This window comes from Eulemur rufifrons, chromosome 30, assembly GCF_041146395.1.
Source record: "Eulemur rufifrons isolate Redbay chromosome 30, OSU_ERuf_1, whole genome shotgun sequence".
NCBI classification, from domain to species: domain Eukaryota; kingdom Metazoa; phylum Chordata; class Mammalia; order Primates; family Lemuridae; genus Eulemur; species Eulemur rufifrons.
This window is the reverse complement of record NC_091012.1, coordinates 21,349,389-21,376,463: the sequence shown is the minus strand read 5'-3', so window position 1 is coordinate 21,376,463 and position 27,075 is coordinate 21,349,389. Positions and strand designations below refer to the sequence as shown.

Here is a 27,075-nt window from a genome sequence, read left to right as displayed (position 1 = left end):
CTCTATAGCCAGGCTCATGGCAGGGTGGGTCCAAGAGTGTATGGGCTGGGAGCAGGGCTCAGTGTCCCAGGCATGAGGAGAAGGTCCATCAGGACAGGGCCAGGCAGGGCATACAATGACATGTGTCCTGTAGGAGAAGGCACTGGTCTTCCTGCTCTGCAAGGGAACAGGCCTCAGCAGATACACTAGGCAGAGGGGCAGGGAGAGGCAAGCTGCCTGGAACAGGTGTCACATCAGGCTGTTCACACATACTGCAGGGCGTAGGGCAAAGATACATGACTGGTTTGGGAGACACTGCAAAGGTCTGTGGAGACTGAGAACTGGCCTGGCCCAGGGCTGTGCTACCAATTGCACACCACAGAAAAAGATGGCAGGCTGGGGGTGAAGTCTGTGTGCCAGCCCGACCACCCGGCTCTTGTTTTTTCACCTCGCAGAACAACTGGAGGGATCTGTACTTACTGCAACCGCGAGATCCGAGACTGTCCAAAGATTACCCTAGAACATCTTGGCATCTGCTGCCATGAATATTGCTTTAAGGTAAGAAAGAGGGTGACACTAAGAACATCCTGTAGAGTGCAGGAGCCTTACCAGGCTCAGAGCCTGGAGAAGGCTTGATCTCTGTATGCAATTGCACACAATCTGGGAGGCTTTGCAGAACTGGGAGGTGAATGAGCTCCCAAGTCCAAGGGTATGAATGAGCGTTGGCGATTTGATGTGCTTAGTACTGTAAGGAGACAAAAGCGGTTTTCTAGGGAAAGACTATTCTCGTTAGAGGGCCAACGAATGCATAGGGCTTGGGGCAGGAGCACCAGAGTGTTCTAGCCTGCGTGGCTGGAATGGCATGAGAGGAGGGGGATGGGTTAGATCACGTAGGCCTTGGAGGACACAGACTTGAAATTTTATTCTAAATGCAATTGGAACCTGCTAGAGAGTTTGGCTGGGGGAGTGACAAGTCTGATTCATGCTTTTTAAAGGATTCCTCTGGCTCTGAGGTGAAAGAGGGCCCGTGGGGGGCAAGAATGGAAAAAAAGAGGCCTGTAGGAAGCTATGGCAGTAGATCAAGCGAGAGAGAATGGTCACTTGATTAGGGAGTTGGCAGTGGTGATGGTGGCTGGATTGGGGGTATTATTTGAAAATAGAGCTGACAGAATGTGAGATAGGAGAGAACAAGAACACTGAAAGGATATCCCAAGGTTTGGGGCCTAAGCCACTCGGTGAGAGGATGGTGGTGCTGTTTGCTGTGATGGGAAGGCCTGGAGGGGAGCAGGTTTAGGCACGTAGTCAAGAGTGGAGGTAGAGGCAGGTGACATTGAAGATGCCTTGGGGAGAGCCAAGGGGGAAGGTGCATAGGCAGTCGGATGTGTAAGTTTGGGTTCTGGGGAAAGAGTAGGGGTGAGGGTCCTCTGGGTATACATTTTCTCAGAGCCATGGGACTAGATGAGCTCACCTAGGGTGTGTGTAGGTGGAGAGGAAGGCAGAGGGCTGAGCCCTTTGGCTTTCTAGCATGTAGAGGTTGGGAAGGAGACGCAGGCCTAAAAGGAAGCTGAGAAGTAAAGGCCCCAGGAGCCAAGTGACGTAGTTTCTCAAGAAGGCTGCAGTAGTACCCTGTCAGTGATTGCTGAGAGATCAAGTAGAACAAAGACTGAGAATTGCCCACTGGGTTTTGCAACATGGTGGTCATCAGTGACCTCAGTCAGAGCAATTTTGGTGGAATGATGGGAACCAGAGCCTGACCAGAGTGGGCTCAAGAGACAATGGGACATGTAGAATTGGAGAGCGCGAGCAGAGCAGTCGGGCAGTGGGGAGGAGATAATGGCATGTGCTTATGTTCATGCGATGTGTCAGCGGAGAGCAAATACTGATGCTGCAGGAGAGAGAGGCCAACGTGGGCATAATGTCCATGTGTAGCGGGGAGAGGTGGGTACCCGTCCACACGTGGCAAGGCTGAGTATGCGGCTCATGTACGGCGAGGTTCCCAGGTTGGGTGGTGGGACAGTGAAGAATTTCTTTAGCAGTTGCTTCTGTTTTCTCTGTCAACACAAAGCATGGTCATCTACTGCAAGTGAGAGGTTGGGGGATGAATGTTGGTCATTTAAGGGGAAAGGGGAGGTATTGCCCCCGGGAGTGGGATGGTGGATGGACCAGAGGGAAATGGAGGCTGTGCAGTGCCCACTTGAGGCCAGTGCCCCTGAATTCCTACCAGGATGGGTCAACATAGTCGTGTGGTGTCCCCAGCCATGCTCAGGGGCAGGAAGTGAAGCAGGGGGCTTGCATTTACCAGGGGGATTTTGCCAGATGAGTTGGATAAAGTGAGGGTGAGGTGTGTATGTGGAAGGGGTGAGGTGAGTGAGCTGCAGGTGGAGGCTGTGGGAGTTAAGCAGTGGGCCGTCTGATGTGGAGAGTCGGGAAGCGATGCACTTATTGGTAGTGACAGGGTCTGGAGCTGCAGCTCTCAGGCATGAGCATGCATCAGCATCCCCTGGAGGGCTTGTGAAGACAGAGCGCTGGGCCCCAGCCCAGAGTGCTGACTCTGTAGGTCTGGGTGGGCCCTGAGAAGTGGCATCTCTTCTAAGTTTCCAGGGGATGCTGAGGCTGCCAACCTGGGGACCCCACTTAGACTCTGGCTGAGGTGGAGAGGGTGCCCAGAGTGTTGGAGGAAAGGAACTACAGCCTGGGAAGGGGGAATCCCCCATCTGCGTGGACCTGGAATTTACTCACGACAAGACAGGAGCAGTGGTGGAGGGACAAGAGTTATCCAGATGCTAAAATCAGTGACGGTGGGGTGGAAGGAGCCTGGAGAACAGCAGCTCTTTGTCATAAGAAGTGGGTAGAGGGGATAATTTGAGGGCCAGTTGTATTCGGTGGACTCCAAGTAGTATTATATTTTTCAATTTAAAGATCATGACGTGGTGAGATAAAGAACATTTTTTTCCTCCTGATTCACGGACTTACATGAAAAGTCCTAGAAGATTTTGTAGACTTTTGGTTATGTACTTAATTACAGAGCTCTCCTATGAAACACAGAGCAAAAATTACAGGAGCCCAACACCTAAGATAGTCTCGGATGCACTTGGTGACACAGTGCTAAGCGTTCACAGAGGGTACAGTCAGGGTGGGCAGGAGTCCCTGGGAAGTCTTGGTGAGGGACATGGTTCTGGAGTCAGAGGAGAAGGGGCGGGTGCACAGGGACATTTTCAGGGTGCTGAACATGAGCAAAAGTGGCTGCCACATGGCCTGTGTGTGCAGAAAGCAGGAGGTCAACGGGTACAGGGGGAGGAGCCATGGAGGGGCAGCGATGTTCAGCTTGCCTGACTGGGGCTCACATAGGGTGTGGGGAAGTTGGAAAAGGGGGGACTGATATTCTTGGGGGATTTTTGTCTTTTTTTTTCTTTCTTTCTTTCTTTCTTTTCTTTTCTTTTTTTTTTTTTTTTTTTTGAGACAGAGTCTCGCTCTGTTGCCCGGGCTAGAGTGCCATGGCGTCAGCCTAGCTCACAGCAACCTCAAACTCCTGGGCTCAAGCGATCCTCCTGCCTCAGCCTCCCGAGTAGCTGGGACTACAGGCATGTGCCACCATGCCCGGATAATTTTTTTTTTCTGTATATTTTTAGTCGTCTGGTTAATTTCTTTCTATTTTTTAGTAGAGACGGGGTCTCGCTCTTGCTCAGGCTGGTCTCGAACTCCTGACCTCGAGCGATCCTCCCGCCTCGGCCTCCCGGAGTGCTAGGATTACAGGCGTGAGCCACCGCGCCCGGCCTCTTGGGGGATTTTTGGAAGGTGGGTGCAGTGGCTGGGAGTTACCCCAGTGGGCGATGAGCATAGAATTGGACAGGGTGTTACTTTTGTAAGGTCACAGAGCTGCTCAGAACTGAGGTAGTGACATCAGAGCCAGTGTTACTGCAGTTGCAGTCTGCTGCCTCCCAGGAAAGGCTACCACATTGCTCAAGTTCATTTGTATAACTTATTTCATCATTCACTTTAATTACAGGTTTTTGTTACCCTTATTAGGTAAGAAAAGCCTTGTTAGGCTGACATAATACTTCAAAATACTAGTTTGTTTTGTTACAGTTAAGGAAAAAAGGGACACCGATGGCCACAGCATCATGGCAACCCTTCAGAGTCCCCGTTCTCCATGGGGTGAAACACTTTTGCCAGCCCAGATTGGGTTTTTTTTCCTGTGCATCCAGAAGTGACCTCCTAAATGGATCAGCAACATCAGTTGGCCAAGTGGAGGTTCACATCCTGTTTCACAATAACTAAAATGACAGAAACATGATGCATGAGCCAGAGGGCTGATTAATTTACAGTGAGAAGTAAAATTGCCGGGAGAAAGGAACTGAAAAGTAAAAATAGCAGCCAGATTGCCATTGGCAAGGTGCTACGTAAGAACGAGCACAGGGACTCAGAGGATCCTAGCAGCCTTCTCTGCCCTTCTCAGCACCCTTTGAGAGCTTGAAGCCAGAGCCTGGAGAGTGCTTGAGATCCAGACACACAGGGACTCTTGGGCTCCTGTTATTCGAGACTGCGGGCCACGCCACCCTGACACCCAGTACCAGGAGGGCCCATAGCTGCACGAGGCTGGCTGTTCTCCTTCAGTAGGAATTCCTTGGGAGGCAGGCTTGAGAGCCTTGAGTCTGGAGGGGCTGGGCTGCTGAAATAGCCTGCCCTTTCATGGGACTGTCATATCACCTTCCTTTGGACCTTAAATGTCATCATTAATGTCCCCCCAGCCCCTCCTACCACAGCAGTGACCACTGGCATTTACTGAACACTTACTTTATGCTTGGCCCCAGGCTGAATGCTCTACGTGGGCTAAATCACTGAGTGCTCCTACTAATAGAAGTATGTCTTGCCAGTAGGCCCATTTTATAGATGTGGAAACAGAGGCTGGGAGAGTTTTGGTGACTTGCCCACGCTCATGCAGCTAATGAGTAATGGAGTCAGGGCTCAAACCCAGGATGAATTCTGAAACTACATGATCATCCTGCCAGCTAGTTTTTGTGGGGTTTTTGAGGTTGGGTTTTACTTCTGGTTTTTGCCATTTTTTATTACCCACTTGGACGTCCAGGATGTGCCATGGGCTCACAGTACCTGCCTGCCCACCTTGCTCAGGAGCCCCCTCCCTACCATGTTACCAAAAGCTCGGCACTTGTCCTTGAGGGTGCATGAGAAGAACGAGAACCCGTGGTTTGAGGAGAAGGAAAGCAAAGGGGGAAAATGGCACGCTCATCTTAAAATCCAAATTCCCATACATAAGCAGAAATATGGACCTTTTAAAGGAAGGCCATTCAGCTTCAGGCAATTGCTATTTAACTACAGTGGATGATTCTGATTGGTCCCATCTCTGGGGAAGACAATCTCCTGACCTTCGCCCAGACCTCCACCTGGAGAGTTCCAGTTCGGCCATCTCCTGTGGCACAAAGAACAAAAGACATTCCTCTGCCCCTCCCAACCAATGGCTTGAGGCAGAGATTCAGGTTTTAGTTCTCAAAAAGAAGTGGGGGATGTTTTAAAGAAACAGAAAATAGGCCGGGCGCGGTGGTTCACGCTTGTAATCCTAGCACTCTGGGAGGCCGAGGCAGGAGGATCGCTCGAGGTCAGGAGTTCGAGACCAGCCTGAGCAAGAGCGAGACCCTGTCTCTACTAAAACATAGAAAGAAATGATCTGGACAGCTAAAAATACATAGAAAAAATTAGCCAGGCATGGTGGCAGATGCCTGTAGTCGCAGCTACTCGGGAGGCTGAGGCGGGAGGATCGCTTGAGCCCAGGAGTCTGAGGTTGCTGTGAGCTAGGCTGACGCCACGGCACTCTAGCCCAGGCAACAGAGTGAGACTCTGTCTCAAAAAAAAAAAAAAAGAAACAGAAAATATTTTTTCTGTTTGCTTTCTTTCCAGGCCATTCCCTCTATTATATATTCCCCACTGTCAATATTCCCCTTCCATATCTGCGGGAGGAGGGGTGACGACTCTGTTACAGCCCCACTCATTCCCGTTGCTTTGCTTCGTGTGTTGACCTCCAGCTTGCCTTGTCTTCCAGTGTGGGATTTGCAGTAAACCGATGGGCGATCTCCTGGACCAGATCTTCATTCACCGTGATACCATCCACTGTGGAAAGTGCTATGAGAAGCTTTTCTAGGTGGGTGCTGGCACCACAAGGGACAAGCAGCCATGAGACTTGTTAGGGGGAAGAAACGTGCCTTGGTCTTTCCCTGAGTCTTAACCCAGACACTGTGCTCTCTCTCAGCCTTTATGTTCAGGGGGCCTCAAGTCCTCAGGTTCCTATGCCCTATGATAGTTTGAGATCTTGGGTGACATGGACAAAGTCCCTCCCTGGGGATACTTCCAAGTTACACCTTCCATCCAGCACCTTAGCTGAGCCCTCTAGCTACCCTGGGATGCAGAGTGGGGCTCTGTTGTTAGCCCCATTTTGTAACAAGGAGATACAGACTTAGAAAGGGAAGGGGCCTGTGGAAACACCTACTTGGTTTATGGTAGAATCAAGACCTCACCCCAGGTCTTCAGATCTCCGCCCAGGGCTCTCTGATGCAGTCCCCCGGCCCACCTCCATCAGTGCTTGCATAGAGTCAGATCAGGACTCGATAGCCAAGGTATTCAGTAAAACAAGCCTCTGGGCCACGTGGTCAGCACTGCCTGAAGACTTGTGTGCTAATAGCCAGTGGAATTGGCCACCATGTCTGAGCACAGAGCAGAATATATCCCTTGAAGGCAATCAGAATGGGTAGCAACCAGGCTCTCCACCAGCTACATGCTGGTCGCCTTCTCTCCAGAAGACACGTTCAGCTGAACCATGACTCGCGATCACTGGATCACTGGAGCAGTCACCCACGCTGCATTTCCAGTCTCATGGCTACTTCTGTTTTCTTTTAGCTCCCTCAGGCTGGTCAGAAGCTGATGACTCCCGGATGAGTTTGGCTGTCTCCAGTTGCCGCAAGTTGCTGGCTCCTCTTCCCTCACTTCCTCCCCTCCCTGTTTGATTTCTTCATGCTTTTGCCCTTCTCAAGTTGAACTTGCTTATGTCCAACATCATATCTTCGTGATGCTATGATAATTGCTTGTGGGTTTAGCTTCTTACAGCTTGGAAAGCACTTTACATCCATGATCTCAGTTCAGGCTCAATCAAAGAAGATTGAACAAGAATTCTGTCTTGACTTCTCCAAGACAGATTGACTTTCTGATCAGTTTAGGTAGGCAGAAGTGTGGGGTTCAGTGTATCCTGACTCCCTTGATGCTTCTGAGGGGCCAAGTTGAAGACTATTGATGATCCCTGGTGGGTAAATTGCAGGCATTGAGTGCTTGGGATTGGCATAGGCTGATGTTAGCTTGTGTATTTGCCATATATATGTTTTTAATTTCTATAAACTTTTTAAAGTAGTTAGTTGCTTTTGATTGAATTATATGGCAATTTTTTTTTTTTTTAATTATCTCCTCCCACCCATCTTTCACTATATTTGAATTTTTCCCTGCAGGTATGTGGGCATGTATTGGAAGGTTTACACAATTAGGTTAATTCAATAGAATGTGATTTTAGGAGGCTACTGACCAAAGGGATACCTGTGTCTGTTGGAATCTTGATAGCTGATTAATACTTTTGCCCTCGATTCCTGCTCTCTGAGCTTTACACACAAATCCTCTCAAGTGGGTTTTAGGGTGATTAGATGCCAGCAGGATTAAAAGGGGAGAAAAGCAGCTAACATTTCCTGAGGCCTTACCATGTACCAGGCACTGTCACAAAGCGATGGCATTAGTCCTCATAATAATCCCGTGAAGAGGGTATTCTTGTACCCATTTTACAGATGAGGACACTGAGGCTCAGAGAGGTGGTCATTGTGTTGTGTAGAGCTCTGTGCAGAACCATTGCTCGCTCTCTCCAGAGCTCATGCTCTCTCCAGGAGCAGTAACCACAGTAGCGAGTATTGACTTAGCACTCAGTATGCGCCAAGCACTGTGCAGAGAATACCTAATTCCTGCGAGGTAATGCCACTCCCCTCTGAGCTCCAGAGGCATACTCTTACAAGGAGGGGAAGGGGGGAAGGTGTGACATCACACTCTTCTGGGCATCCCAGATCCATGGATTTGCCCCCCGCTTGAAGTACTACAAGGGCCAGACTGCCTTTCTTTCCTCTCCTCCCCTTTTTGTGAGACTGCTTCTGAACTGGGATGCTGTCAGCTGGGAGCAGATTTGCCTCATAGATCTTTCCAAAGAGGAGCTTGTCAATCCAGGGGAAGCTCCAGTGGGCTAGCCTATCTGAACACAGAGTTTTCGGTGACCTCCTATTTTCCAAACCAGACTCTGTCTCCAGCTAGCGACAACTACTGGGGCCTCATGTACTTGGAACATGGAAACCTGTTGGCCAGCTGGGCAGATGCAGGCCCATCCACGCAGTCAGCTGACACTCTGTTCAGGCTCAATTAATTGTACCCTGCCACCTTTGGGCCCAGCATCACTTTGTAAGCTCCTTGAGAGCAAGAACAACCTTACGGTATTTCTGATACAAAACGAGGGCCTCTTCTCTTGATTAATTATAAAATGTCTCCATCTTTCTCCAGTTTGTGAACCCTATTCACATTGGCTTATGGACGACTTGTTCTTCCTGCCAAATGATCAGAGAGGAAAATTCCGTTTACTTGCGTAGCTGTGCATCAGATTTACTCTGGTGGAGAAAAGTACGGTATGCCATGGACACACACTAAGTATGAGCTGGTCTTCCTCAAGTCTAGCCCCCAGCATGGGACTTGGCACATAGTGGGCACTAACACACAGGATCTGAATGAATGAGTCAAAGAGAAAGAAAAGTCACTCCTTTAGTGAGAGGCACCATCCCTGAGATTCAGTGCAGGCCCACCTGATGGCTTCCCTGCCTTCATGGTGTGCTCTACCTCTAAGGGCATTTCAGAACCAACATGCAAGATCAGTATTGATTTTGATCCAAAACAGCCTCTTTCATGTCTAAAAAGGCACAGAAACTGCAGACTTATGGAAGAGCTATGGTTGCATTACATCTTTGCTTCCTTTTAATTGCTTGGTGTTTCTCATCATACTTGCTTAATCCACATTACTGTGCACAATTATAATAAACGTTAAGATACTACATGTGTCAGTGTTAAGGTTTCCTTTTGTAAGTGTAATAACTTGGTGTATTCTGCTGTGTGATTTCTCCAACTGTCTGAAGCCATTCCCTCTACGAAAGCAAGTAAGTACTTTATAGCAAGAGCTACAAACTGTGCATGCACCGGAATTGTGTAACTGGAGACTCATCACATCTTAATGAGGAATATTATATTCTTTTGGGTTCATCCTCCCCTTCATTACCATCCCAGATAGATGGCCACCTAGTCCTTATTGCACACTTTCGATCAACAGTAGCACAGTCCCTTTTGTGCATTCTGTCTGTCAGCCTCACTTTTAGAAGATGCATTCTTCAGTTGACTTAAAATCTGTTTCCCTTTTTTTTTAAAATTTCAGAATATTATGGGGGTACACATGTTTTGGTTAGAGTTTTGAGTCAACTATACAAAAGCAAATTATGTTTCCCTTTAATTGTCACCCACTGGTGATCTTTGATCTTTCTGTTAGATGTCAGCCCCTAAAATAGATGAAGATACTTCTCAGATTCTCTCTCAGTCAATTCTTCTCCTGTTTAAACACCCCTGGTCCCTTCAGTTCTTCCTTGACAGTAATTCAGAATACGTATCTCTCAAAAGTGACCCCCAACGTGCATCCCAACCCACTGCTCTACCAACAGGCAAGACTGTTTCATCTTGCTCATAAAGGTCAGTGCCCAGACCGTCCAAATCCTGTTGAATCATCTTTATGCCTATCAAGTGAGCCATACTGCCAAGTTTCATATCATCTGAAAATGCCATCTGAGTCTTGATCCAACCCGGGAATAGGAAAGAATGACCAACAAGTCCAAAGATGGAAGACATGACACTCAGAGGACTGCTTCCATCACTGAGTAGGGACCTTGGGCCATTGAGCTCTTACCTCAACCTTGGCTACCATCTTAGTCAATGGGAAAGGAGGAAGAACTTCTGATTCAAGAGACAAGGACTACAACAGGAGCTCCTAACTAGGTATTTCTAGGACTCTCAGTTGGTGATGGTGTGTGCCACAAAGACCTAAAAAAGGAATAGGGGAGTGTCATTTTGAAATAGCACATAGCGGGCCAGTTGATTCCAGTGTTGGGCCTCCTCCATTGCCACTCCTATGAGGCCCTAACTGTGCATTCCCGTGTGCTGACCTCTGGGGCCTGCTCTTGGCTATGAATATCTTCAGCTTGTGAATTTCCTCTATAGAATGCATTCATCTCGTGAAGCTTGTCTGTACAGTATCCTCTGCCTGGGAAGGTCCCAAACCTGCCTCTGAATGCCTTCTGCTCCAGGCCCCACGCACAGTGCCTTCTACCTGCAAATGCCCTCCACTCTCTGAAATCTGCTGCTCAGTTCTGTCCTCTGCCAGCGCTCTGCCAGTGAGGCTGTGGGCACACAGCCTTCTTCCCGTGAGTGCCCTTGCCGTGGTTTGCTTTGCTTAATGAGCCTTGCTAAAGGTTTATTGATTTTGTTCTTTTCAAAGAACACCATTGATTTTTTTATTGTTTCATTAATTTTTTCTATTATTCTCTACTATCTATTTCATTAATATCCCCTCTAATCTTTATTGTTTCCTCCTTTCTACTTGCGTTGGATTTAGTTTGCTCTTTTTTTCTAGTTCCTTAAAAGTGTAAAGTTACGTTATTGGTTTGAGATCTTTCCTTTTTAATGTATGTGTTTACAGCTATACATTTTTCCCTGAGCACTGCTTTAACTGCATGTTGTGTTTTCCTCTTCCTTCATCTTAGAGATTTTCTAATTTCCGTTATGGCTTCGACCCACTGGTTATTTAGGAGTTTGTTGTTTAATGTGGAGTTCCCAAATCTCTTTCTGTTACTGATTTCCAATTTCATTCCGCTGTGGTTGGAGAACATACTTTGCATGACTTAAAACCGTTTAAATTTATGGAGGCTTGCTTTATGGCCTTGTGTTTTGCTTTGAATGTATTTTCCATGGGGGTTCTCTCCGAACAGCTGCCTTTGTGGGTCACTGCCTGTGATCCCTCTGCATCCTGCCCTCTGCCCTCACAGCCTCTCTGAATAATGCATCCTGCTTGAGAATTGCCCCTCTCTCTCTGAAAGCCTGCTGCACACTGCTGTTCACCTCTGAGGCCCACTGTCCACTGTGCTCTTTAAAGGGACCTTCTCAGAACAGCTTTTGCTTGCAAGCCATCCAGTTGTGGGTTCGGTTCAACGTGGCATGCCTAATGCTCTGCTGCCGGATCACCTCCTTGTCATGTCCTCTGCCTGCGGTGCTCTCTGCAGATTCCCTTGCTTCAGTTTCTTCTCCTATGAATGTCTTCTGACCATTGATGCCTTCTTTTGGTCAACACCTTAACCTGCCAGTTGGTCACTCAATCGCTCAACAAGCACTTACTGGCTGTCTCCCTCCCGCCAGTGTGCTAGATGTGGGGCTCCCCTCCCAGGAAAGCACACCCAGTTCAGATCCCCATGGAGCTGACAGTACAATGGAAGAAGAAGGTAAAACAAACATCCCACAGCTAAATACCACCGTGGTCAGTGCTCTGAAGAAAACATACAGGGTGAGGCAAATGCTACCACATAGTAACCTACACTGGGCTGGTTGGTCAGGGAAGCTTTTCCCAAGGGGATGATATGTGGCTTTAGTATGAGTTTGCTAAACAAAAGGAAGCTGTCTTCCAGCGCATCTTTTAACAGTGCCCTGCACTCAGCTCCACTCCCCAAGGCAACGCACTGATTGCTTCTGCAGTGTACCAGGCCTTCCATGGGGCACAGGGGCTACAGCAGTGAGTAAGACAGACACAACCCGTGACCTAACTCACAGAGTGACCGTCTCATGGTGAGAAAGACAAGGCAACACTCCCATTTCAGTAGGTAAAGGAACATGGAGAAGAGGTGTGTAATTGGGATTTGTGGGGTCAAGGGTGGTGTCCTGGGGGAGATGACCTCTGAAGGGAAACGTGAAGGATGAGGAAGAATCATTCATTTAATAATTTAAACATTTTCTGAGCACCCACTATGGGCCGAACACTACCCTCGGCACTGGGGAGACACTACTGAAGAATCAGACAAGGGGCCGGGCGCGGTGGCTCACGCCTGTAATCCTAGCACTCTGGGAGGCCGAGGCGGGAGGATCGCTCGAGGTCAGGAGTTCGGGACCAGCCTGAGCAAGAGCGAGACCCCGTCTCTACTAAAAATAGAAGGAAATTATTTGGACAGCTAAAAAATATATATAGAGAAAAAATTATCCGGGCATGGTGGCACATGCCTGTAGTCCCAGCTACTCGGGAGGCTGAGGCAGGAGGATCGCTTGAGCCCAGGAGTTTGAGGTTGCTGTGAGCTAGGCTGACGCCACGGCACTCTAGCCGGGGCAAGAGTGAGACTCTGTCTCAAAAAAATAAATAAATAAATAAATCAGACAAGCATCCTGAGCTTCTGGGTGGGGGTGGGAGGCAGGTACGAAGTGCGCATGCAAGTCATTGCCCTCGTCTCATTTTCTCTTGAACCCACTCCTCTCGGGCTCTAGGATGCTTGCCTCCTCCACATCTCTGCTCCAATGCTGCCTTCTCCCTGACACCTTCATGGACCGTACCCCTAGCACTCCTTACGCTTGCTTCCCTGCTTCATTTTGCTCTGTAGCGCTTATCACCAGCTAACATCCTTTATGTTTACTATTATTTTGTTTATTGCTTGTCTTTCCCTACTTAAATGTAATCTTCATGAAGGATTTTTGTCTTTTTGTTCACCGCTGTATCCTCAGTGTTTATAATAGTGCCTGGTACATAGTAGGTGCTCAATTAATATTTTTTGCCTAAATAGAAAGAAATGAGGTAATTTCGGATAAGTTCTGTAAAATTTTTTTTTTTTTTTTTTGTTGAGACAGTGTCTCACTTTGTTGCCCAGGCTAGAGTGAGTGCCGTGGCGTCAGCTTAGCTCACAGCAACCTCAAACTCCTCGGCTTAAGCAATCCTCCTGCCTCAGCCTCCCGAGTAGCTGGGACTACAGGCATGCACCACTATGCCCGGCTAATTTTTTTCTATATAGATTTTTAGTTGTCCATATAATGTCTTTCTATTTTTAGTAGAGACGGGGTCTCACTCTTGCTCAGGCTGGTCTCGAACTCCTGACCTCGAACGATCCACCCGCCTCGGCCTCCCAGAGTGCTAGGATTACAGGTGTGAGCCACCACACCTGGCCAAGTTCTGTAAAATTAAAAAGCAGAATGAGCTAGAGCTGTGATGTGTAAATATGGTCTCCACATGCCACATGAGGCTACCTGTATTTAAATATAAATTATGAATAATTAAAATACATTTTTTAAAAAACCAATTCCTCAGTCACACTAGCACCCTCTCAAGTGCTCAGTAGCTACATGTGGCTAGAGGCTACTATATTGGACAGTGTAGGTCTAAGACATTCCTATTCCCATAGAAAGTTCTAGAGGGAAGAGTTTTCCAGGCAGAGCAGCCAGTAGGGGCAGAAGCCCTGAGGTTAAGAGCCAGGTATGTTTGAAGGGACTAAACAGTGGCTAGAGTGGGTGCCAGATCATGTAGGGTTTGTGGGCCATGGCTAAGCGTTTCATTGTTTGAGAATCTACCCATGGCTTCTAAGAAAGGAAGTGATATCATTTGACTTCTCATTTTAAAAGATCAGAAAGCTAGCATGGATGGGTTGAGATCAACAAGGACGTGAATGTAGATAACTAAGAGAAGAGGGCCCAGGACGAAGTCCTGGGGGAATGAAGCAGACGAGCAGGAACCAGAAAACTAAACCAAGGAGTGGCCAGTGAAGTGGAAGAAACCAGAAGAAAGTGCTTCGTGAAGGAGGAATGGTTGCCTGGGTCAAATTCTACTGAGGCGTTGGCGTAAGATAAGGACAGAGAATTGCCTTTTGGATTCAGCAGGATTCAGGTTGTTTGGTCACTTTGTTAAGAGTCCTCTCAGTGGCAAGTGCTGTTACAGAGAGTTGAGGAAGACATGGAGGCTGAGAAAGTGGAGGCAGTAGGCACAGAGAAATCTTCAGAGAAGCTTTGCCATGAAGAGGAGCAGGGGGACAGGGTGAGAGGCAGAGGGATGTGATGGCGAATTGCATGTGTCAATTTGCTGGGCTAAGGGATGTCCAGATAGCTGACAAAACATTATTTCTGGGTGTGCCAGTGAAGGCATTTCCAGAAGAAATCAGCATTTGTATCAGTGGACTGAGTGAAGATCACCCTCACCAACATGAGCAGGAATCATCTAAGTCCTTGAGGGCCCAAATAGAACAAAAAGGCAGAGGAAGAACTTGAGCTGAGACATCCCTCTTCTCTTGGACACTGGAGCTCCTGGCCCTCAGGCCTTCAGACTCACACCAATGCGCCCCGTTCCCCACCCCTTCGGCCTTGAATGGGATTAACACCATAAGCTCCCTGGTTCTTGGGCCTTTGGGCTTGCACTCGACACACTGTCCTGATTCCCCAGCTTGCAGGGGGCAGACTGTGGGATGCGTCGGCCTCCATAGTCACTTGAGCCAATTCATGTAACATCTGTCTATCTAGCCATCCGTCCATCTGTCTGTCTTATCATCTCCTATCGGCCCTGCTTTTCTGGAGAACCCTAATACAAATGGAAATTTGGAGGTTTCTGTCTGTCCTTGTCTTGGGTAAGCAAGGATGGCATTCCTGAGTGTTAACTTTAAGTATGGGAAAGGATGGTTGTGTTACCGTCCTAGGGCTGTCCTAACCAAGTGCCACAAACCCAGTGGCTTAAACAGTAGAAATTGATTTTCTCACAGTTTGGGGTGCCAGAAGTCTGAGATCGAGATGTCGCCTGGGCTTGTAGATGGCCGTCTCCTCCTTGTTTTGGTTCACATTGTTTTCCCTGTGTGCGTATCTCAGTGTCCTAATTTCTTCTTCTTATAAGACACCAGTCATACTGGATTAGGGCCCACCGTAATGCCCTCATTTTACTTTAACTGCCTCTTTAAAGACCTGTTCTCTAAATAAGGTCTCCTTTTGAGGTACCAGGGTTAGGACTGCAACATACGAATGTGGAGGGGGATAAAATTCAACCCCTCACAGCGCTGTTTCCAAGGATCACAGGGCTCAGTGAAGTTCAACCTTGTCAGTAGGCAGCTGGGGCCAGGAGCAGGGCAGCCAGAGGAGCCGGGAGCCAAGGCACTCGCTCACAGGACTGCCCCCACCGCCCCGCGCTCCCCCCCACCCCCACCGTGTGCAGGGATGGCAGGCCCTGCTGCAGGCTCCACGCAGAGGGGTAAGGTCTGGAGGAAGATGGTAGCCTTGACAGAATCTGCACCCCACATGCCCGTGGCTCCAGTGGGGAAAGCTCAGAGGGCAGAGCAGAGCCCGCCCAATGGGGGAGGACCTCGGGGCCCATGGCTCAGGGGCCCCCAGTAGCAGGGTCCTGGGCCCAGCCCACCGGCTGGGGAGGTGCCCAAGCTTTGGCCCTTGCCCACCCTACTCTGAAGTGCAGAAACCCGGGCCCGAGGGGCGGTGGTCCCACTCAAACAGGCAAAGGGAGGGGGACAGAAGAAAGCTCACACCTGTCTCTGTCCGGCTATCCTGCTCTGGGGGAGAGGACTGAGGCACGCAACAGGGTAGGCTCCCCGGGCCTTGCCCTTCTGCACCGGGCCCTGCTCCTGCCTCCCAGGGCTGGAGGCCTCATTCTCAGCACCCGCCCTGGGCCACACTGCATGGTAGTGGCCCTGCATGGGAGGGACAGGAAAATGACTGCCCGGCGGCATCACCCTCTCGGTGGAATTGATGTCCCATGCACCCTCTCCAATAGCGGGTGGCCCAAAGTCCGGGAGCAGGTGCAGGCCACAAGGGCAAAAAGGCCACTGAAAGGGCTAGAGAGTGGAAGATGCAGCAGGGCTCCAAGCCTTATCCCGGCATGGCCTGGTCATTCTTATCCATTTGTGATATGATGCAAATGTACTCTTAGAAGGGGGTGGTCTGCACAGATTTCTTTTTCAAATGAGGCCAATATTAAACACACAACGTGCAGGCCCTCCTCAGGCCTGGAGGAGCTATCTAGGGAAGGCCAGGACACAGGCCTGTGGAAAGGACCTCTCCCAGTCCCCTCTGCTCAGGGACAGGCTGCAGGATGGGCCCTGACCCACCAGGATGTTGCCTGATTGGGTCCCCCACCTGCTGCTCGAGCCTTCTGTGACCCTGGAAGGCCCCCGCCTAGCTGGTGGGGTTGTCTCAGTCCCTGGGTGTCCAGGAAGGCACCTGGGTGGGCCTATGTGGCAGGCCACACACGGTGCCACCAGAGGCACTTGGTGAGGACTGTGCAGCTGAACTCAAAGTATAATGGAGGCTGTGCAATCGGGATGTGCCAACGGCCAGGCAGGGCTTAAGGGGACAGGGTCCCCCGCTGTAGGACCCCTCAGCCAGATCCATCAAAGGTCTCCCTGCTCCCGACAGGCGGGGAAGCGGCTGTGCCTCCTGGAACCTTCCTCCTGCATCCCCCGCTTGATCCATTCGAGGATTCACAGCCCACCGAGGCCAAGACTGGTGCTCACACACATTCAGGGACACAGTCACACCACACACATCCAATGACAAACTCACATGTCCACACACGTTCCATGACACACTCGCATTCAATGACACACATTCAATTCAGTACTATACTCACACATACGCAATGATATACAATCAACGACACACATGTCCACACATGTTCCATGACACACATTTAATTCAGTACTATACTCACACGTATTCAATGATACACAGTCAATGACACACATGTCCACACACGTTCCATGACACACTCACATTCAATGACACATACATTCAACAGGACACACATTTAATCACAGACAGGTTCAACGATACACACTCACACAATTTAGTGACACACATATGTTCAGGGACACGTTCAGGCACATTCGCTGACACGCATTCACACACATTAACTGATACGGACAATTCAGTAACACACTCAGACACATTAACTGACACACATTTATTGACACACGCACTCAAGGACATACACTCACACTCATACACAATGACAAACTCACACACAATGACAACGTCCAGCGACACGCTCACAGGCTCACACACGTGCAATGACACTCATGCACAATGACGTACATACTTATAATAGCACAAACTCACACATGCTCACCCGCAGACACGGTCACACGCACACCCGTGCGATGACACTCACACACTCCTGCACACATTCACCCCACTCGCTCTCGGAAGTTCACCTGCAAACATCTGCTCACACTCACACGGTCCCACAGTCACAGCCCCTCACACGCACACACTCACCCCTCGCTTGGGGGATCCCAGCACACACAGGGCCACTGTGAACCAGGGAAACGCAAGGAGGCCCCTCCGCCCCCCAGCCCTGCTGTCGGCAACTCTCCTCCCACGGCCGCGTCCCCCAGACACAGGGTCCTGCAGGCTGGGCGGGCAGCCGCAGTTCCTGGCCCTGGCTCTTTGGCGGCCTTGGGGACTGTGTCCTTCGTCTGTAGCCTGGGGATGGTCAGAGGCTCTGTCCCTTCAGAGCTGCTGGAGGACTCCCGTGGGCACAGATGTAGCGAGCCCAAGGGCCACTCCCTATTTCTGGGTCAAGAATCCTGTCCCCTCCAGGCACATATGCAGGAAGTGGCCAAATCCCTCATCCTGGTCCTGTCTCCAGAAGACTTTGCATCCCAGGAACTGCTGATCGGGGCTGCCCTCGATTTGGGGCGGGCTCGCCGGCCTGTCGGGGAGAGGGCCAGACCCCAGCAGGTTAAGGAGGCCGGGTTCCAGGCCCCTCATTGCTGACGAGGACGGTCCCCTCTGAGAACTGCCCCTCTGGACAGGGTGCTCAGGGTAGGGGTGTCCCAGATCCACAGGGCCGTCCACGCCCACGCAAGGCAGGGTCATCCTCAGGCAGCTTTGGAGGCTTGTCGGGCTGCAGGGACCCAAGGCGGGAAGGAACGGCCCCCAGGGATGGGCTGAACTGAGTGGGTGGGCAGACCAGGCCCCTGAGTGTGAGCCCGGCACACAGCTCCGGACGGACCTCATTTCTGGGTCAAGAACCCTGTCCCCTCTGGGTACATATGCAGGGAGTGGCCGAATCCCTCATCCTGCCACCCCGTGAGCCAGGAGGCAGGGCCCTGCACACAGCTCCGGACGGGGCACCTGACCTCATGTCCACGCTCTTCTGGGTCCCTTCCCTGACCTTGACTGCCAGCCTGGGATCGCACACGTGGCCTCTGTGACCCGCCCGGATGCCCTGAGCCCCCCACAGTGCTGCCCAGCGGGGATGCTGGGGCCCCCAGGCCAGCCTCCTGGCCCTCACCCTCCCTTCAACGTCTGACCCGCTGGTGCCCAGGTGCTCCTCGAGGGCCGTGGTGACCCAACCAGACGCCACCCACACCCACGAGCACCCGATCCCCCGCCTACGACCAGCCTGGGGGACCCCACCGGCACTCACAGACCCTGCCCTGCACACACCCCGATGATAAGCCGGCCACCGTTGCCCTTGTTCCCAGCCCACGCCACCCCCGGCCCACCCGCAGCTCAGTTGCACACAGTTGGCGAGACTCAGCTGGAAACAATGCAATTTATTAACCAGAAACATTTATGGCAACCACTGGAGAGAAGGGAATGACAACAGGGATAGCAATTGATGACAGCCACTTTAGAAGCCATAGGTCCCAAGCCCCCTCCTCCTGGGCTCCCCGGCCAGGACGCTGGACTCTGGCAACCTCCACTCCCTTCAGAGACCCCCTCCCGGCCCACCCGCTGGGGTGCGGCCCTGAACTATGGCCGGCACAGGACAGTCACGGACACTGGAAAACACAGCAGGACACACCCCACCACGTCGAGGAAACTGAGTCACAAGAGACAGCAGGGGTGGGACATCAAAGCACAGTCCCCAAGGAGATTCGCGCAGCCCCCCTTCCACACTTGGCCAAGCTCTTCTCCCTGCAGTCACAGCGTGCCTGACCCCGCCACCCTCATCTTCCATCCTTCCTGCTGCTTCCTGGGACTGTGCTCCGGGTCTCCGGGGAGGAACTACTGGGATAAGAACACGCACATCTCCGTAAGGACAAGGACCGGTGGCAAACTTGGTCATCTGGGTCACCAGGAAGGGCCAGGGGTGATGCTGGGACCCTGGCTGGCCACTAAGGGGTGCTTCCAGTTGTCGGGGCTTGGGGCTTGGGGCTGGCCTTGGCCTTGGCAACTGCCGAGGTGTTGGCCACATCAGCCCCAGGCTCTCCTTGCCTGCTCTCTCCAGGTCTCCAGTGGTTCTGCATAAACACAAGGGGAACAAAACACACCCCCCCACAACAAGTCCTCCCTCCTCCTCCCCCTGCTACTTTGGAACAGTCTTCCGTCCTTCCCTCCCGGGGCCTTGGTGTCTCCTGCCCTCATTCACGCAGGAGCTCAAGGGTGCTGCCTTCGTGGGGCTCCCCGAGCGCAGTGTAGATGATCCTGAAGACCGGCTGGAGCCTTCGGACTCCCCTGCGGGGCTTTGCCTCTGTGCCTCCCAGATCCTCCCCAGCAGCCCCGGCTCCCTCTGGCAGGGGTGGCCATGGGGCAGGCTCTTCCAGGCCCGGCGGTGCTCGGGGGCTGGTGGGCATGCTTAACTCAGAGCCCACAGGGTGGGTATTTGGAGGTGGCCAGATGACCAGGCTGTCACCCAGGCCAGGGTCCCCATCTGAGGCCTGGGCACCCCAGGTGCTGGGTGCAGTGGATTCCCATGTGCTCTTCCTCCAGCCGCTGCATGGGGCCCTCACTGAGCAGGGTGTGGTCTGGTCTTGGTTGGTGTAACCCCCTCCAGCTGGGGCTGGGTGAGGGGGCTGGGCCTGGGCCTGGCTGCTCTGCCCCTTCCCCTTGTTAAAATGCCTCTGCTGCCTGCCAGGAGAAGGAGTGCCTGGGTCCCCTGAGCCTATGCTTCCTAGGGCTCGGGATGGCTCATTGCCCCAGCCCCCATCTCGTTTCCCGACTCCTCAGGGGTAACCTGTGGCCTCTGCTTCACAGGAGGCTGGGTTTCAGCCCTGGGACCCACTGCCTGGCCATGGTCTTCCTCCCTAGGGCTGTAGCGGCACGGCGGTCGCTTGCGCTTCAGTGATGAGGGTGTCCTTTCCTGTAGGATCTGAGGGCTGCCCTCGCTAAAAACCCCTGCCTGCATGGTGAACTGAGGTGCAAGGATACTCACTTCTGCTGCTGCCTGTCTGCCGGAGGCCCTCCGGCCCCTTCCTGTCTGCTTCTGCTTCTCCTTGGTCACTGATAAGGCAGCCTCCCACTCTTCCTCATCTCGAATGAGCTTCATTAACTCCAGAAAAGTGGGAGCACACCCTCGCTGATCTAAGAGCTCAAGCTTGCCCCGGAGGGTGGTGGTCATGGTGGTCCTAGCTAGGATGTGTTTCAGGCGAATCATGTCTGTGCTTTGCACTGACAAGGGGCTATGCTGCACAGCTTTCTGCAGAAAGGGCTCTAAGCGCAGCAAAAAAGCAGAGATTTGCTCTCCATGCTTCTGAAAGGTCTGAAGAAACTTAAACTGAGAGGTTCTATTATCCTCCTTGTTCCCAAAAATCTGCTGCAGGGCGTCCAGGCACTGCTCCACAGTTATGGAGTCGTCGTTGGCCCGGATCACCCGCATGATGGACAGGGCAGGCCCGCGCAAGCTCTCCAGCAAGCGCCGCCTCTTCTCTATCTCAGACACCTGCCACATCTGCAGCATCTCAGTGGCCTGCTCCAGCCAGGCTTCAAAGCTCTCTTCGCCTGGGCCTGGGAAAGTGCTTCCCGAAAACACTTTCAGTTTTCGGTACCACATGGTTTCCTTCAGAGGCTGGAAAATTGGTGTTTTGACCGGTGCCATGATTTCAGGCTCCATGTCCACGATGGGGAGAATGCCATACCCTAGGGTTCTGGCCACATCTACCATTCTCCGGCCCTCATCTTTCAGAAAGTAGTTTAGTCTGTTGATAAACTCATCATCTGGGTTACGGGGTTCTACCACCACTTCCCAGGTGCCCCCTCTTCCTGGGATGTGGCTGGGCAATGTAGCATAATTGACCGTGTCGGCCAATTCAATGAAGACTGCCTTAGCACTGTCTTCCCTCATGAACATTCTGCCCACCACCCTGTAGGCGCACAGGGGATGCAACCCTGCCTTCACAGTCTCCTTAATCTCTACCTCACTGCACTCCACAGGGATGCCCACCACCAGCAGGGCCTTCCTGGGGTCCAGGTCCATCCCCTTGCACCAATCCTCTAGAAGTGCCACTGCCATTGCTCCCACTTTCTATGGACTGATCTAATGCTAGGGCAAGAAATCAGCTCAGAGTTTTACCAGGACTCAAATAATTCTGAGCAGAAATGTCTCAGGTTTCCACAGCCTGTAATGCAAACAGAGGGAGAGCATTGTTAACACCCGCCCCCCCCCCCCCCCACCAAGTGCCCGTCCTCTGCCCTCACCTTCCCATGCAGAGATTTAGCCCCTGCTTCCCAGGGCTCTCAAACTTGTTTTCTGGAGGGCAGAGTGTGGAGGCTGCCCCCAGGCAAGGATCCCCCCACCTCACCCCTCCCTGCTGACCTTGTCCTGCTGTGGGTTCCTTCTGGAAGTCAGGGCAATCTGCTGTGTGCTCTGCAGGTGCCTGTGGTCAAAGGGCCAAGGTCAGCAGGCGGGGCCCGCCATCCTGGGATACTGACAAAGCCCTCTAGGCAGGTCAGAGGGCAGGAGAATGCCTCGCTGCCTTCTCGGGGCTGTGCAGGCCCAGGTCACCTGGCACCCCCCTTGCTGGGGCAAAGGCTGGTGCAAGGAGATGTTGAGCTTCCCTCTTTCTCAGGAGATGCCTGACAGATGAGAAAGATGGCTGGAGCTCTGTGCAATGCAATCAGAGTGGTGGGTCCGGGGAGTGTGTGACAAGCTGCAATGTTGCCATGGTCACTGAGAACGGCGTGGACCATGAGTTTCTATCGCAAGGGGGTGTCATGTGGTAAGGTAAAGGCCCTTGAGGAGCAACAGGTGATGTCACTGGATTCCAACCAATGAAGCATCCTAGCAACAAGGGGGTGAGAGGGAAGCGGGAGACACACAGTGAGGAGTGGTTGCTGGAAGAACAAGAGCTTATGGGTTCCAATTGTGTGGAAGCTGGAATTAGGGGCAGGAAATGGACCCAGAAAAGGTCTCCACTGCCACACTGCAGAAAATAGACAACCCGTCATAGATGTGGTCTTACCCAGCAGCATCTGTGAACCCTGCCAGGCAGCCCCTCCCCTCCTGCTCTTTGCCAGGCTTACAGAGGCCACTCCCAATGTAGCCCACCTCACAGCTGCTCACCTTGTTGCCTAGGGCCCTGCTGGCAGTGCCGATGCTGTGATCGTGCAGGCACTCAACACTCGGTCTGTCCTCTAGCCCTGTCCAGTTAGGCAATTCCTGGACTGGGGTTGGAGGGTCTTACTCCACTGGATCTGTCCAAGAAAAGTCAGAGGTATTTTGCTATGGTTCTGTCCCACGTGTCCCTGCTTAAGCCATGCCAATTCTGAGTCTGCAGAGGTGTCCACTGCAGACTCAGGATTGGCACATGCAAGAAAATGCTAGGAATTTCTCAAACGTAAGAAACCGCTCAACTGGGGGCCGCTGCTAGGGCAGGAGAGGTTCTAGGATAAGGTTGCTGCCCCACCCCTACCACAAACCCCACCCTTCCCAGGCTCCACTCACTGCAAACCCCACCCCTTCTTAGGCCCGACCCCACTGAGGCTCCACCCTCCCTCGGCCCCACCCACTTCAAACCCCACCCCTCCTCAGGCCCTGCCCCACTGAAGCCCCACCCTCCCTCAGCCCCACCCACTACAAACCCCACCCCTCCTCAGGCCCTGCCCCACTGAAGCTCCACCCCCTCAGCCCCACCCACTGCAAACCCCACCCCTCCTCAGCTCCACCCACTGCAAACCCCACCCCTCCTCAGGCCCTGCCCCACTGAAGCTCCACCCCCCCTCAGCCCCTGCCCCACGGAAGCTCCACCCTCCCTCAGCTCCACCCACTGCAAGCCCCACCCCTCCTCAGGCCCTGCCCCACTGAAGTTCCACCCTCCCTCAGCTCCACCCACTGCAAATCCCACCCCTCCTACCTTCCGCCCCACTGCAAACCCCACCCCCACCCAAGCTTTGCCTCCCCACCCCCACCCAAGCCTTGTCCCCCCATTCCCATGTCTCTCCCTACCCCCACCCTCTTACCTATAGACCGCACCTGTTCACATACAGCGGTCACCTCACACACCCCCTCATTCCCAGGCAGGGATACAGTGGAAGTAGGCAGAAGCAAGGAGGGAAAGGTCTGAAGCCTTTTTCCCTCAAGGGCAAGGGCCAGAGCCACTGCCCTGACTGCAAAGTGGAATAGGTCCCCCTGAAGTTCCCAGGCCGACTGCAGTGCCTCTAAAATGGCAGGGTGCCCTTGGGGTGCCGAGTCTGATTTAGTGGGGCTCACTGAGAGGACCCTGCTCCCAGGGGAAACCTATGGACACCGGCTTCTAGACCCCATGGAAGATAGCAAGGGTCACTGGGGGTGATCGCTACGATCTAGGTCTCTATCTGAGCCCGGGCCCAACTCCATACCTGCTGGCGAAGCCTCCAGGCCGGAGCTCACACGCAGCGCGACCACCGCACGTCTGACCCGGCTGCTGCCGCAGTGCAGACTGAGCCACGGAAGTTGTGGCGCGAAGAGGTTGTCGGGTGACAACCCCCCCCAGTGGAGCTGCACACGGCCCGCTTGCGGCTGCGCCCTGGGGGCCTCAACCCCCCTGAGCCCGCCAAAAAGAAGGTTCCTCACCCCGCCCCCAGCCCCTGTGTCAGCCACTCCGTTGCCGACAGAGAATTCAAACTGGGCTGGAGCCACTTACATTGCAGAGTAGCTCCCGGTCCTGCCGCTTATTGGCTCAATGAGGGAGCCAAGGCCGCCACATGCAGCACGAGGCCCAGCAGTCATTGCGGCTCACGTTGCATGTGGCTGTCCCTAATTGGCTGGAAGCCGTGGCGTGACAGTCACCAGTTTCTTCCGTTATTTCTATAGTCCAATCAGTGAGCACAGGGCCGGGTGCAAAGTATAGCAAAGTGAAAGTCGTGGCCCCTGTATATTTTTTATTGGGCTGCGTTCTAGGGGAGGAGGGCAAAAAATAAAGCCGCCTCCTGCCTTTCACAAGGGCATGGTATTTTTTCAGAGCTCACTGAGAGGCAGATGACTATCGAAAGATTCCATCCTCCCGATCTCACGACCAAGTATTACCCACCTGGTACTCAAACTGCTTCCCACCCTTTCCCAAAGCAGGTTTCTTCCACAGAGGGAAGACTGGATGTTTGGCCTGGGGCCTGCAGGGACCCTAAAGCGCTGTTTCAGACAAGAGCAGTGGGGCACCGGTAGCACAGTGTAACGTGCCCGCAAATCCCCGGGCGATCTTGAAAAAAAGCAGGTTCTGAGTCAGGAGGTCTGACTCGATGTGCACATCTCTGCACACGCTGTGTGCAGCAAGGCTCTGAAGCCTGTGATTACATTTCTGGACCTTTGGTGACAGAATACATTTGTTTTAATTTATTTGGGATGGGCTGGGCGCGGTGGCTCAAGCCTGTAATCCTAGCACTCTGGGAGGCCGAGGTGGGCGGATCGCTTGAGCTCAGGACCTCCAGACCAGCCTGAGCAAGAGCGACACCGTCTCTACTAAAAATGGAAAGAAATTATATGAACAACTAAAAATATATATAGAATAAATTAGCCGGGCATGGTGGCGCATGCCTGTAGTCCCAGCTACTCGGGAGGCTGAGGCAGGAGGATCGCTTGAGTCCAGGAGTTTGAAGTTGCTGTGAGCTAGGCTGACCCCTCGGCACTCTAGCCTGGGCAACAGAGTGAGACTCTGTCTCAAAAAATAAAATAAAAATTAAAAAAAATTAAAAAATTAAAATTTATTTGGGATAAAAATGAACAGACTTTTCCATAATGTTTTAATAAAAATGTTAAAAGCAAACAGCATTTTAAATTGAAGATAGTTGCAGACATCCTCTGTTCCCCCTTAACTGCAGATGCTTCCTATGTCTGAGATAGAGGAACAAGTACCTCCATACTCCCAACTTAATAAGAATAGACCACTGAGAGCCTGTCAAATCAATTGCCTCTATGTGACAAGGAAAAAATGGTTATCTGGTGCCATCAGAGAGTCACAGACCCCAGGTGGGACATTTTACCTGAGGGTTCTCATAATACCAGTCCACTGCCACTCCTCGAAGTCACTGCCCAGCCACCTGGTATCAAAGCGTCAGAGGATGATGCCTGGGCAAGGGGTGTTCTGTCTCATACTCACCTCTGCAGCACTGAGTGTGCCAGCAGCCGGGCCTATACTTCACTTCATTCTACTTCTCACTGGGAGGACCAGCTTCCTTTCTATTCTTTATGTCTTAGCCTGTTTTGTGCTGCTGTAACAGAATACCTGAGACTGGGTAATTTACAATGAAATTTATTTAACTCGAGTTAATAAATAAATAGAGGTTCTAGAGTCTGGGAAGTCCAAGATCAAGGGGCCAGATCTGGTGAGGGTCTTCTTGCTGTGTTATCTCATGGCAGAAGACAGAATGGCAAGAGAGCACATGGGAGACAGAGAGCCAGGGGGCCCAAACTCATCCTTTTATCAGGAACCTATTCCTGATAACAAACCGGCTCCGGTGATAACCGCATTAATCCAATTATGAGAGCAGAGCCTTCATGGCCTAATCACCTCTTAAGGGTCTCACATCTCAACACTGTTGCGTTGGGGATTAAGTTTCCAATATATGAACTTTGGGGGACACATTCAAACCAGAGCACCTTGCTTTAACACTTTAACTGCCATGACAGTTGATTTAACTCCCTCTAGTTTTGACCCCAGGGCCGTGTGAAGCATATATAAAATCTTACTTGTAGATGTTCTTATTGTTACAATTAATACTGACATTTTAATTCTAAGAACGTGGATTGAATGAATAGAAGTCAATAAATTTTGTTTTTCTATTTGTGTTTGCCTTTAAATCACACTTGAAGTTTTTATTCTATTTTTGTAACAAAACACTGTGGCCCTAAGGAAAAGTTTCTGTTTTTTTGTGTGTGGCCTTTAATGTGTTAAAAAAAAAAAAGTTATTGAGGGATAGTGACAATTTTGAGTTTTTCCTGAGCCCTGTGATCCTGGAAAACTGGGAAGGTTAAAGAAACCTCCCCCAGCCCTTTGTGTTCCAGTTAACAGCTTCCTGCAAAGAATCCTCTTTCCTCATATGACTTAGATAAGACGCAGCCGAAAGCCACTCTTGTACACCTATGACAAGGCCAGACACCAGATCCTCCAAATTTCTGTTCTTTACCTCAAAACTGACTAGCAGAACTGCTTGTTGCCACTGATCACTGGGCACAAGATGCTTGTTAGCCAAAGATTGGGATAGTTTCTCTTCTTTCTCCAAGCCCCTGAATGTCAGCCCACCCTCAGCCTGAGCTGGCAGGCAGCTTACCAGGTCCTTCTGAACATTCTCTGACCTGTTCTCTGGTCATTCTGCATCTTCACACCAGGCTCTTTCTACACTTGTTTACTCCTCCTTTTAAAGAAAGGCCCTTCTTGTCTAACCCTTGACAGGCTTGTGGGTCCCTTAGCTGGAGTGTTCTCTCCATCGCAACATCCTCTCCCCTCCCACCATCGCGAGAAGCCTTTCAAGTAAAGTTTCTTTATTCAGTCATGTGATTTGTTCCTCCCCCTAACTTTATTGAGGTATGATTGACAAATACAAATTTTATATATTTAGGGTGTACAATATGATTTTTAGATATATGTATACGTTGTGATCACCACAATTGAACTAATCAACATATCCATCATTTCATATAGTGACTTTTTTGTGTGTGGTGAGCCACTTAAAGATCTACCCTCATAGCAAACTTCAAGTTTACAATACATTATTATTAACTATAGTTACCGTGTGCACATTGGGTCTCTAGTACTTATTCATTTTATAGCTGAAAAT

General features: G+C 51.4%; 2 protein-coding genes across 2 annotated transcripts in view; one reads left to right on the top strand and one right to left on the bottom strand.

Annotated features, from left to right (window-relative positions):
- Positions 1–9,089, top strand: part of ZNF185 (zinc finger protein 185 with LIM domain) — a 62,087-nt gene extending 52,998 nt beyond the window's left edge. Inside the window, exons 22-24 of the mRNA XM_069463192.1 lie at positions 435–537; positions 6,035–6,133; positions 6,886–9,089. Coding sequence (XP_069319293.1) covers positions 435–537; positions 6,035–6,133 — 202 coding nt within the window. The 3' untranslated portion in view covers positions 6,886–9,089. The remainder of the gene's footprint in view (positions 1–434; positions 538–6,034; positions 6,134–6,885) is intronic.
- A 10,913-nt stretch (positions 9,090–20,002) lies between these two features.
- PNMA5 (PNMA family member 5) lies at positions 20,003–21,340 on the bottom strand. Its single transcript, XM_069464392.1, has one exon. The coding sequence runs from the start codon at positions 21,338–21,340 to the stop codon at positions 20,003–20,005; it is 1,338 nt and encodes a 445-aa protein (XP_069320493.1).
- Between the last annotated feature and the right edge of the window lie 5,735 nt (positions 21,341–27,075).

What these genes read in the sequence shown, in the direction of transcription:
- PNMA5 (XM_069464392.1), bottom strand. Translation starts at nt 21,340, where the DNA reads ATGGCAGTGGCACTTCTAGAGGATTGGTGCAAGGGGATGGACCTGGAC.